Here is a 13,086-nt window from a genome sequence, read left to right as displayed (position 1 = left end):
AAAATCAAATGGGTAGCCCCAATGTTATGATAAATCAGAAAGCACGGAGCACCTACCTGAAGGATTTTGTTGGCTGTTATTACCGGAGCTTCATCATTTATTGATTCCACAATTACAAAAAGAGTTCGGGGCAAGCTCTGTTTTCCAAGTTCTGAGCTATTTGCAAAGACGGTGAAATCGTCAAGAAGCTCCTCGCTACCATCATGCATGTAGTAAATCAATTCATTTTCCACCTATAACCACCGACAACAAAATCACCAACTTACTGAAATGTGATTTAAAAATATGAAAATATAAAAATAGGAATAAATTACTATAATCCCAATTTTTATGTCTCTCTAAAACACAGGAGCATGTGTTCATCTTAGGAGGTCTGATTCTGAGTGTAAATTTTGACAGGAGGGCTAGTTTTCATGAAGTGATGCCACATCCTAGGAAAAAGTTGAAAGAAGAATGGAACAACGCAGCAGACGGTGTAGAAAAGAGAGCACTGGACTGGCAATCTCCTGATTACCAGAGTCAAAGAGGAGACCAGAGTCAAAGGCTATTTCTAACACAGATATATGCTCTAGGTAAGTGAGCCAATCCAGCTGTCCTTTCCATGGAACATCACTCACTAAAATTCAGACTCTACTTGTTTACTTACAGTGACTAATTTGGAGTTGTGGATTACTTTGCTAGACAATTCAGAATGCTAGGTTTAGGCTCCGAAGCTCCTACCCTTCTACCCACTTGTTGGATTTTGTTGTTTGGAGACATCTGGAGTAGGGCAACTATTAAGTTATCCAAGACTTCTCTTTTCTGAACTAAGCATGCCTTATTCCTTTAACTGTTCTTTGTATGAGAGACTATACATGCAATCTCCTAATTCTGTTCCTCCTTCAGAACACACTCATATTTTGGGTGCATCTCTTAGCGGATGCAGAACCACAACTAGCTATCAAACTAGCTATATGACTAGCTATCTTCTGTGGACAGAATATAGGGAAATATATCAAAATCAAATTTCTATCAAGGCAGATTTTCCTTACTGTAATAACACAAATGAAAACATTCACTTTTATCCCTGTTAGATTTCACTTTCTAATTTTCATTCTGAAATGGTTATCAAATGAATTAATTACTCCTCTCAGATTTGTAATAACCACAAATTTGATCAGAATGCCTCTCATGTCTTCAAGGTTCTGATGGAAAATACTGAAGAGCACAGAATCATAATTAGAGATGAAGAGAATTTCAAAGCTAGAAGGAAAGTTGGCTTCAGTGAGTCTATGACTCAAACACAAAATGGCAGAGAACTTCCAAAGCCCAACAGGAGTAGCTGAACTTCTGAAAAAGTCTCTGGGGTTGTGTTTGTTTTGATAAAATACTGCCAGAAATTTCAACAGTTCAACTTTGCCCGTTCCTATGGTGCACTTCCTTTGAGCAAATACTTTTGATCTCTCAGAGGTGCTTCTGACAAGAGTTGAAAAGTTCAGGAAGAGTCTCAAGGGAGAGTTGGGGCCATTTGTATACAGGTGCTATGAGAATTTCTTTGGAGTTCTGTGGGCAGAGGAGTTCCAGACCACAGACCTGACCACAGGTTCTGAAACACGCTGTTTTAAGCTACTTGAAAACAAACACAGAAGATGGCATTGATCAGAATGTGAGAGAATTTGTACTTAAAACTCTTTAGGAACCTAGGATTTTTTTTTTAAGATTTTATTTATTTATTTGACAGAGAGAGACCACAAGTAGACAGAGAGGCAGGCAGAGAGAGAGAGAGAGGGAAGCAGGCTCGCCGCTGAGCAGAGAGCCCAATGCGGGACTCGATCCCAGGACCCGAGATCATGACCTGAGCCTAAGGCAGCGGCTTAACCCACTGAGCCACCCAGGCGCCCCAGGAACCTAGGATTTAATACAGGTTGCCTCCTCGGTATCTTTCCTGGAGAAATAGAGCATTTCTTCAAAGGAGTAGCATGCCCCCAAGTTATATGCCATTTAATATGTATTAACGTAAAAATAAAGAGAATATTTTGTGGTGGGGGTCACTTATTCCTCAACTTCTAACACTAGAAAAATATATGCTGATCTGAAATTAAAAGATATCATAAATTTGTAGAAAATCTTGGAAGATTGAAAAATATTCGGTTCCCTCCCAGCAGTCATGTTCAGGGCGGTGTCCTGCCTCTGCTCACTTTCTCCCTCCCTCCTTGCTCCCCATCTCCCTCAGGGTTAAAGGTGAAGTAGAAGGCCCTCCCACGCTGGACCTCCCTAACCACATTCTCAGCTCTCTCCCCTCCCCTGCATGTGGTCCAGCCCCACTGGCTGCTTCCCACCCAGCTGTTCACTCGCTCTTCCCTCTGCCTAAATACCCTCCCTCCGTGTCCACCTGGCTCACCCACCCATCCCCTCCTCCAGGTGTCTGCTCAGATGCTACCTTGTCAACGGGACCTCCCCTGACCACTTGATCTGAAACCAAACTCGCACATACACAACACTGAAGGCTCTAGCAGTTCCCAGCTCCCTTTCCTGCTTTACTTTTCTCCATCACACTAATCTTCACTCAACATGCCTTCCATTCCACTTATTCTATTGTCTCTCTCTGCCTCCTTTTCCCATTGTCTCTCTCTGCCTCCTTCTTTCCCCTACCAGGGCATTATGGCATGGAGTGGTGCTGGGTTTGTTCACCCTGTATCCCCACTACCTAAAACTGGTGTGCCTGACACATAATAGACACTCAGAAACGATCTGCTGAATGAATGAAGGGCTAATATGGCTATGGGCTCCTCCAAGCCACTAAACACTATAGCCACCAACTGTTAAGGGTTAGTGCCGCTTTACATGCGAACAACGATGTCGCAAAGCCTGGAGACCTTAGAGTCATATAGGAAGAGAAAGTATGAAGGGGTCGTCTGGAAGAGCTGGGACCTTGACTGTGAACAAGGCTACACAATACCAGAGATCCTAGAGGGAACACACATACTTGACATACAGATTTCAACCAACTATTCTAAACGCACACTTCTTACAAAGCACAATCCATAATGAATTGGCCGACAGGACTCAGATTTAGGGCTCGGTCTCTCACCTAGCATCCCTGAGGTAAACGGTAGTAAATTCAACTTGCACCAGAGCAAGTGGTCATCTTGGATGGTTTGTCCCGTCTTTGTGAAGGAAGCCATGATGAAGAGATGCCCACAGGAATTCACTAAAGCATCACCCTTCCTGGATCCCCAGTAGAGAAGCACAGCTTTCCAAGGTTATTTCCAGCCCTCAGGATTCTCTGCTTCTTCCCACGGCTCCCTAATGCTCCTGGTTCAGTCTAACCCTCCTGACATATAATTCAAGACTCTCCCCAGCCTGCCCTTGGTTCTCTCTGCCGCTCCTGAGCCCACCTGCAAGTCTTGTGGGCTATTTCCCTGCCCCCAGAACCCACTCACTTTAATGCCTTCATGTCCTTGGCCACGCTGTTGCCTTTGCTCATGTTGCTTTTTTGTTGTTGTTCCCTGTTTCTCCTCTGTTACCTCCCTGCTCTTTCCTTCTTTCCTCAAGTCTTGCTTAAGCGTTATTCCCTCTGTGAAGTCTTGCCTATTCTCCTCAATTAGAGTCAGACGTGCCACTCTGCACTTCCTTAGCGCCACTGTGAGAAGGCTCTGAGAGGCCTCGGAAGGGTGTACTTAGAGCAAAGTTTGTGTGCCTATTGCCCCCGTCCCCCAGCATCTCCAGGGCAAGGGGTATGGCTCCTTATCATGCCAACCTTGCACAGCAACTTGAACAGAAGGGTTTAGCAAATCAGTTCAAGTCCGTTGATTAGATGAAATCCTTAGAAGCAAAATAAAGCAGCCCACATGGGTTTACAGCTAACCGGACCAAGGTACCTGGAGATGCCAGGTCGGTGTTAATGGCTTCCAATCTGAAGGGTGCACATTCCTAGGAGCCTGCACGGGAAGTGGTGGCAAGCTACTTTCAACCCTTAGAAAGTAATGGACATCGTTCTTTTATTCATGATAAGAAAGCCAAGTGTCACACTAATACCAACCTAGCCCAAAGCAAAGAAACATGACAGCAGCCCCGAGTTGAGCGGTTATTTTACACCAAACACCAGACTGGAAGCTGTGTCTGGCTGCTTGACTGTGGGGACTGGGCCCTTCAGCCATTGCTCACTGCGCTTACATAGGGCACGGTACAGAGTACGCACTCTGTCAGCGTCTCTCAACTGAATAATGGAATGACTAGATGAGTAGACCCACTAAGGACTAGAGTGCGTCCGTGTTAACTATGAAGGTGTAACACTTCGAGGGGGACTGACAGTGCGGACCTCCTCCAGCAACGGGCAGCCAGGGCGGCACAGGGGCTAGAAACCCGTGACTTAGTAACCAAAGAGGGAGAACCTAGAGATGTTTCACCTAAAGAAGATAAAGTCCAAGGAACTTGATAACTTTTTCTTTCAAATATTTAAAGAGATTTCAGGAAAGGAGGTATGACTTGTGCTGTGAGCTATCAGAGGCAGGACTTTGGAGAAGTGTCTAAGCAGCAGACTTCAGGACTAAACGAGTTTAAAAGAACTTTCTAACAATTGAAATATTTTTAAACCGGAAGTGCCCATTGCATGAAGTAGTGAGTTTTCCACCACTGAGTACACTGAAGCAATGCTAGATAACCTTTTTATGGGCTTACCATGGACCCTTCTAGCATCTGCTAGGAGGTTAAACTAGATATTCTTTCAAGTCTCCTCACTCCTGAGAGTCCATTAATCTAAATAATGAATAGCATTTTTTTTCTCTTATCCCACATGCCCAAATGTATTAACTGAGAATTATTACCTGTTTCCTGGTAAACTTCATTAGCTGGACTCTTGGAAAATCTGAATTTTCAACATAACCGTGTTTTGGTGGTTTGAGTAGAACAAATTCACAATCAACTCCCTCAAAATACTTGTTTGGGATTTTGAGATGGTCTTCCAGAAGTGCTTTGGAACCTCCTTCTCGGACTGTGAAATTTTGTACCTCCAGAGGAATCCGCTTAGGGACGATATCCACTAAGATTTCAATTCCATCCACAGCTTGGAAACCATTCACCACATCCAGCAAAAAACGGTCGTGTTGTTGGTCAGGAGCTGTCTGCACATAAAGAATAGCCCCATCATCAATTTCCTGTTGTGTAAAAATCAGAGGGGACTTTCCTTCGGCACCAAAGCTGCCTTCTTCTGGTAAAGATTTCTGGAGGTATCCATGCATCGGTGGAACTCTGACAGTGAACGTCGCCTCGGAAGTAATGTTATCTTCGTGGACAGTCTGGAGTTCGTATATGCAATACACAGACACAGAAAGGAAAACAGGTCAGTACTCACAAGAGTCAAGATCCTTGATGAACCAAATGGTTCTCTATTAATGTCAAAACATGTCTTAAATTACTATCAGGGTTGATACAGAGTTTAAGCCTGGGTCTGTTCTGGTGACCATGTCAACACTTGCATTTAGCCATGGTTGCAAAGAAAAGTTATGGTCTACAACACTTGACTCGCTACTAATGCATTAACAAGGTGTCATTTACAGCAGTAAGACACCCAGGACTCAGTCAGTTGACTTAAAAGAAATAAAATGGTGTAAGGACAAGTAATAAAAGATGGTTGAAGAAGCAGAAGTTGAATCACTTAAATTTCAAGACTTTAGAGGAGTTTTTTCTCTCCCCTTTTAACTAGCTCAGCATTTTTGATATATATTTAATTTATTGATTCAGCAAAACCCATCTCAAAGCTGTCATTTTAACTGATTTAGAGTCACTGAACTACACACGCCCCCTTGTGGTGAAACATACACTCTCCAAGAGCCTAAAAAAGGACTGAGAAATGCTGGGGAGGCCCGTATTTCCTTAAGTAAACTCATTCAGTAAATGCTTCTGATTTGAGTTCACTTCCTCTTGATGTTATTGGCTGCATTTATCAAACAAGTAAATTCCTTTGCTGTCCTGAGGGTAGATTCACAACAGCCTGTATTTGTGACCAGCTATCATAAACCCTGTATAGGATTACCCTAAAACAAACACTCTCTGATCAGCAGGGCTTTGCCTGCTGGAAGTTTCTAAGTAAGAGCCCCAGGAAACCAGGTAGTTTCTGGTGTAAGATCTCACCCTTGGCATTCCTGTAGTCTGTGCCAGTTTTATCCGTTCATTTCAGGAAACGAAATGAGGCTAATTCAGAGCTAAGGAAATTAACTGTGTAAGATAGCATCCTCTGCTGTTTTAGGAATCCCTTTCATGTTTAAGCTGCTCTAAATTTATATACCCTGCTTCATCACATCACAAATGTAACCCTGACCAAATGAAATATTGGCAGTGTTTCTATAAAAAATGACAAAAGTAAAGATCTCTTAATTTACTATAATATGTACATCATCTCCTAATTTCCAGTTCCTCCTACACTAAACAAACATACATATTGTGTGCTGGTGTGCACTTGGCCTTAACATAAGGCTTGGTCACTTACATTCCAATTATCAGTTGGATATTTGGAATATCCTGATAGCCAACTGATGGCTGGATAGCACTATCAGTATGTCAGAATCATGAAACCTTCCAGCTTTTCCTTTCAATGGCATTTACATTTGGAAAAAAAGTCATTCTGAATACCAGAGAGAAATCAACACAAAAATAGCTGTTAGAAGCAGATTACTCTGGGAGAAAGAGAATGTTCAGTGGTAGGACAGTTACCTACCTGGAGTCTTCCTCTATTCAGTTTTACTGGTTTTCCTTCTTCAACTATAAGGGTCTTGACGAGCGGAACTTGGGTGCGATGTTGGTGGCTTTCCGAATACACTCGTACATAGACGCCCATATCTATATGTATCTCCTTAACTTTCACTGTCAGGTTGAACACATCAGAGTTGCCACTGCCATCATGCCTATAAATCACATGTCCCCGCTTCAAGTCGTGCTGGGAAAATGAGCGGGACACTGACTGGTTGACCAGCACTCTGCCATGCTTTGGGGGCTGCAGCACTTGGAATTCGATCTCATGGTCTGTTCGGACGTCTTGGTTTGTGGTGACACTAAGGTTGGACGCTGTGAGGCTGCTGTCCTCTCCTCTTTGTACAACCAGCCCCGTGTTATTGGCTACCTGGACGTAGGGGTCTGACACACTGACCTCAAGAAGGGATGATGTATAATGGACACCATCTGTCACGAACAGCACAAAGCGGGCAGAGTCTGCACCTCGATGTCTGAAAAGCACTCGCCCTTCCCGCAGGTCGTCTTGCCTGAACTGGTAGAGTTTCTGAGTGACATCACTGGCTCTCACCAGGTCCCCGTTTGGGATACCCCGTCGGGTGTAGAGCAACTGGCCATCATCAAAATCTGAGTCGGGGTCATGGTAACAGAGATCTACCAGGGTCAGTAGGCGCTGGCCATTCCTTACAACACAAAAGACCTTATCTACCACACGTACTGGTTTCTCATCGTTTTTTAACTCTACAGAAATGCCAACTTTGATTTCTGTAGATAAATGTTCTGCGTCAAGATGCCTGACCACTCCCTCTTGGCCTGGTCCCGTGGCGGAGGCCACAAGGAGGAATTCATCATGTTGGGTCTCAGAGTCATCGTGGACATACATCAGCTGCTCGCCCACTATGTCTTGATCAGTGAACGTGGTGATATTGTCATGACTTCCCGGAGGGTCTGAAGAGTTAACCAGTTTCAGCTTCCCATGTTGAGGACTCTTGGTGATTTTATATCGGAAGGTCTGATTGTCCGGTGTTTGAGCAAATAATTCTGATTTCGTAATTAATTTCTCTTCTCCTTCTTTCACAGATAACCCTCTGTTCGTTACAATAATGTGCGTCCTGTCTGCTTCAAAGTTTATTCTGAAAGTATAATCTTTGGATTCTATGTGCTTTGCAACAATCAAGAACCTAAAGATATCTTCTGTGTCTTCCCTAGGCCTCTCCCGTGGCTCATAACTTATCTTAGAGTCTGCAATGTCTTGCTGGCTGAAGACAGAGTTTGTTTTTAGAACCTTATTGCCAACTAGCAATTTTCCTTTCTTAGGTGGTGTCAGTAACTTAAAACGCAGTTCTTTCTGAGTTACACTCATACCCTCTGTCACAGCCTGCAAGTGATCAGAGGTCAGTACTTGTCTGCTCAGCTTACTGACCTCGAGAGGAACATTTTTCAGAAGTACAAACTTTAGCCAGTGTATGGTAATGGGAAATACCAGCTCTTCACTGACTTTCCCTTCTATGTTCACTTTAAATTTAAAGTGATCTGTAACATTTTCTGGCTGTAGTTCTTGAAATGTGCTATGGTACCGGACCCGACCCCGATCAATGGAATGTTGAGAAAAGGTACTAACTTGTTTCCATTCACCCCTTGACCCCTGCTGCTGAATCTGACCAAACTGGGGTGGATGAGTGATAGCATAGCGGGTCTCCATCTCGTGGGGTTCACCGTTAATCTCCACCGACAAGTTACTCCGTGTAATCAGAACTGCGCCCCCCTGCTGGACAACTACCCCGGTTCTAACAGCCACTTCAAAGTCCCAAGGGACAGCCATGACCCGTAACACTACGGTATTGCTAACCAGCTCTCCATCGCTTGCTCTCAGAAGGATCCGGGAGTTCCGATGACCTCTGTGCACATAGAAAATGTTGCCATCTCTTAAATCCCCATGCGTAAAACCATTAATGGCTTTCCCAGGACCATTGGTGTTTTCTAAAAACCCAGCGTCTGAATTGAAGTTTCCAAGAACTGAGAAACTAAGACTCCAGGAATCTGTGTCAGGGTCTGACACGTGTATTACGTTTGGAGTCAGTTGTTTCTTAGAATTTTCAAACAGGAGGAGCAAGTTTCCTTCAGGGAGCCTGAGGACTGGGGCATCATTTACTGGAAGGACAGTAATGTTAAACACATATGGAACATGTCCTTGCAGATATAATGGCGTTTCCTTCCTGCTCTTGGATGAGACTGAAAATGTAAAAAAGTCCCTAGGTTCTTCTGAGCCATCATGGACATACCAAATTTTCCCTTGCCCCAAATCTAACATAGTGAAAGCCTCCTCCATTCCCAGTGCAGGGGAAACATCGATTTGAAGGAACCCATGTAGGGGCATTTCCTCTATTTTAAATAGTATTTGAGAAGGATGGATGCTCACATCTTTGGATGCCACAACCACGTTCATGTGCCTTTGTTCCAGTACGGCTCGTCCTCCTTCTGGGACCTCCAGGTTATTCAGACTTAAGAAATAGCTACTTGCATGGTGAAGAAAGGGCTTGCGTGCCTCGGGGACGGTAGTGGAAAGGGGAACTTCCGAACGAAGCAGGTTTTCTGCTGTCGTTATGAAAGGGTTTTCATTATCCCTACTCTGCAATTTACACCCGGCAGCTACATCTTTAGACACAAGGGCATTCTTTAATGCTCTCTTTTCTGAGTTGGCTTCCAAGCCTCTTAAGCACCCTTTGAAAGAGATTCCTCGAGCAGATTTCCTGGGCACAGAGGCAAGTTCTAACTTCTTAACTTCTTCTCCCTTACGGTTATCAAGCCCTCCCACGAAGAGAGGACCTTCTGATACAAATGGTTTGCTTTGCAAGGGCAGCAGTGCCCTCACCCCTTTCTCATCCACCATCAGGTCCAGATACCGTCCTGTGAGTCTGAGTTGAATAACGTGCCACTTGTTGTCACTAACTACACTTAAAGAAGAGAGCTCGGTGTTACTTTTGCTCCTTCCTACATGAGCCTTCAACAGACCATTAACTATTTCCAAAGCAACAAAATTTCCTTGTCTACCTGGCTGAAACAAAAGCAAAGCTTGTTGACTTCCAGTCTGCAGAGCAAATTCCAACAGCCCTTCCCCACGCACCCTCCATTCTGGGAAGGTGACGTAGGATCTGGAGCTAAAGAAATTGATGGCCTCATCCTTTCCTGCAAAAAATTGATCACTGCATCCTAGTGACACCTCATACACCTTCTTGAAACCAGGGTAAGACCTGAGGGATGTGAGGATCTCCCTCTGGTTAAATACCACACCCTCCATACATCCACGGAAACCGGGAAGCTCTCCATCCAGGTAAGGGACGTCAAGTTCACCACGGCCTGCTATGTAGATTCCATGTTGAAAGTGCAAACTGTGCGTCCCACCAGTGATTTGGCCAATTGTCTCATAGTGTTTGTTGATAACCAGAGAGATAGTATTTTTAACATAGTAAAGTTCCATTAAATGCCAATTCAAGTCATCCACACGAAGCCTTTGCTCAGAAAGGAGCACTTGTTCACCAGCACCCAAATTCACCTTCACCTGAAAGAGAAAGAATCATAATTAATCAGTCTCATCTCATAGTATCTTACTGAGAAAATAGGACCATCCACAGAGAGAGAGAGAGAGAGAGAGAGAAACTTGGACTTGAAACCACTTTCCGCACGTATGGACTACACAATGAGGTTTAAAAATTTCAGAGTCAGAGTATTTCAGGCATGCTGGTAAAATCAGAGGCTATCCCAACTTTTCAAATGGTACACATTTTTATTCTAGTAAAATAACAGGAATAAAATGGATAGCTATTTTGTTCTCTTTCTCTCTCATGGTTTTTCCTCCAGTAACTGAAAACCCACATGTTTTTAAAGATTTAAGAAAATCTTACCTGTAAGTTTCCTGATAGAAGTTCTATTATACAGTAGTCATTTTTCCCAGCTGCAAGGAAAAGTAATCCCTGTGGTTTGCTGGTTTGAAATTTTAATTGAAGAGATAACTCAGGCAAAACTTCTATGATGTTGAGCTCCACATAGCTTTCACCATAAAAAGATGCTAGGGGAAAAATTCAATAAGGAGTATAAATGAGTAAATTCATTACACAATGGCAATTTCACTTTAGAGTATCTTCTCCCTTCAGGGATTGACCCTGCTGAAGAAAGCTGCCCTGCCCAAGGCCACGGCCAGTTCCTGGGGTAGCCCACAGTTTTGACGTGGGGGTACGAAGGTTCAGTGTTCTCTTGCCCCAACTCAAAACAGCTGTGATGGGTCAGTCTCTCTTCAGAACTCTCAAGAAGGGTGGTCAAGCTTCTGTTGAAACTGAATTGCAAGTCTACTTCTCCATGTACCCAATCCTACACCACTGGTGGTGAACCAGTATAAGAGGAGAAGGGAACACATTATTCAGCTATAAAAGATCAAGCCATGAAAGATACAGGGCAAATAGTAGCTAAGAAGACATGAAATTGGCTGTCTATTGCTAAATTTTAATAAAGCTTTGGAAAAAGAGAAGGAAAAGCTAGGAGAGATCAGCTGACAATTAAGTGTGAAAGCAAGAGGGCTTCTGTGGTAGCATATAGAGTTCCCCTTTCCTACAGCAGACCAGTGGAAGGTAAGCTCCGACAAAGCTAAGATCATTGCTGGGAAAGAACAGAACCTTGACATAAGGAACTGGAGACATCTGGGTTGATGTATTCAAATACCTCGGGTCCCTGGTTCTCTCCGGACCCTCTTAGCCTACAGAAGTGGCCTATTTCCCTATTAAAACTGGCGTGCCCTTGGCTGGAAAAGGATGCAGAGGCTTCTTCCCACAAGCAGCACTTGACCTCTGAAGATACACCCCCACCTCTCCTCCTGGCCACTCGACCAAAAACAAAGGTTAAGTCACAACAGAACCTGTGTGGGGACATGTTGGGCTTGATAGGGGTGGAAAAGGACTAGACCCTAACATAGCTGTAGGACCCCTTCAGGTGTATTCTACTCCGGGTAGCTTCCAGAACACACATATGACTGAGGGTGCCTGATCACGAGGGCAAAGCGTGAAGCTGGATAAGGAAGAGTTTAGATTTGGGGGAATTCTCCAAAGGTACTGGATATAACACCCTGGCAAAGACTACCAAAAACGGTGTGAACTCACTGCTAAAGTGGCTCCTAGATGCATAGAAAATGCAAGACATTTTCTGTCTCACACTGTGAGACAGACACGACAGAATTACCATGACAGATGGATGAGAGGGATGAAAGTGGTACTTCCGGGATTGAACATAAATAGGACCGGAAGGCACAGGCGAGCGCTCAAGATGGCAGCCCAGAGCTCCATCATCACCCTTTTTTTTTTTTTAAGATTTTATTTATTTATTTGACAGAGAGAGATCACAAGTAGACAGAGAGGCAGGCAGAGAGAGAGAGGGAAGCAGGCTCGCTGCTGAGCAGAGAGCCCGACGTGGGACTCGATCCCAGGACCCTGAGATCATGACCTGAGCTGAACGCAGCGGCTTAACCCACTGAGCCACCCAGGCGCCCCCATCATCGCCCTTCTTGCGCCAGCACCTTTCCTCAGCTCACGCATATAGTTGCATGGGCGAATCCCATGGTACCAGCTGATGGAGAAATGAACACCTGAGCACGGTTCACCGGGGAATCAGCTTCATCTAACAGAGCCTGATGAGAACAGCCGCCAACTGCACCATGGTTCCTCTTAGCGGTGACCATGAAAAACAGCAGCAAGAAAAAATGCTCCACGTGGATAGAACTTTGGATAGAATGCCTAATCATCCACTTTACACCTAGAGAGAAGTGGACTGAGGTTCAGATAAATAAACACTGATTGAGTGTGGCAAATGGCCTGAACAGATGGTCAAGAGCCCAGGATGCAAAAGATTGAAAGAGGAGGAACAAGGAGGTCTGGTATTGATGCAGGTGACCTCTGCCCCCCATAGGCTGGCACAGCAGGAAGCCATGGTGCCAGGGAGGGAGACCCAACAGTCTGGGCTCCCTCTTACTGAGGCTTTCCTAGCTACTGCTACTGCTGAATGCCCAACAGGCCTCCAACAGAGTCCAACACCCATCACCAGTATGTTACTATTCCTTGAAGAGAGACCAACTGTCCGCTCGGTGTTGAGCTGACTTCAGTGAAATCCTTTCTTTTTTAGACTGGACAGTGATTCATTTCAAAAAATAAAATAGCCACATATTCTGGGTATCTATGTGCCTTTCTTGCCTCAGACAGCACCATTATATGAAGAGCTCACGGAGTGTTTAATCCACTAATAGGGGAAGCCAAATAACATCACATCAATCAAAGACATGTCCTTTACTCCAAGGAAGGTGTGGTAACAGGCCCAAGACCATAGGATCCACTGGTCCCATCA

At 44.4% G+C, this 13,086-nt stretch overlaps 1 protein-coding gene across 1 annotated transcript in view; it reads right to left on the bottom strand.

Annotated features, from left to right (window-relative positions):
* Positions 1-13,086, bottom strand: part of LOC123939285 (chondroitin sulfate proteoglycan 4-like) — a 68,661-nt gene that overhangs the window by 41,756 nt on the left and 13,819 nt on the right. Inside the window, exons 4-7 of the mRNA XM_046001173.1 lie at positions 10,608-10,771; positions 6,695-10,264; positions 4,806-5,276; positions 57-233 (exon numbers count right to left, since the gene is read on the bottom strand). Coding sequence (XP_045857129.1) covers positions 57-233; positions 4,806-5,276; positions 6,695-10,264; positions 10,608-10,771 — 4,382 coding nt within the window. The remainder of the gene's footprint in view (positions 1-56; positions 234-4,805; positions 5,277-6,694; positions 10,265-10,607; positions 10,772-13,086) is intronic.

This window comes from Meles meles, chromosome 3 (genome assembly GCF_922984935.1).
Source record: "Meles meles chromosome 3, mMelMel3.1 paternal haplotype, whole genome shotgun sequence".
Classification (NCBI taxonomy): Eukaryota; Metazoa; Chordata; class Mammalia; order Carnivora; family Mustelidae; genus Meles; species Meles meles.
Note: the sequence above shows the minus strand (reverse complement) of the source record. Positions and strands in the feature narration are given on the sequence as shown.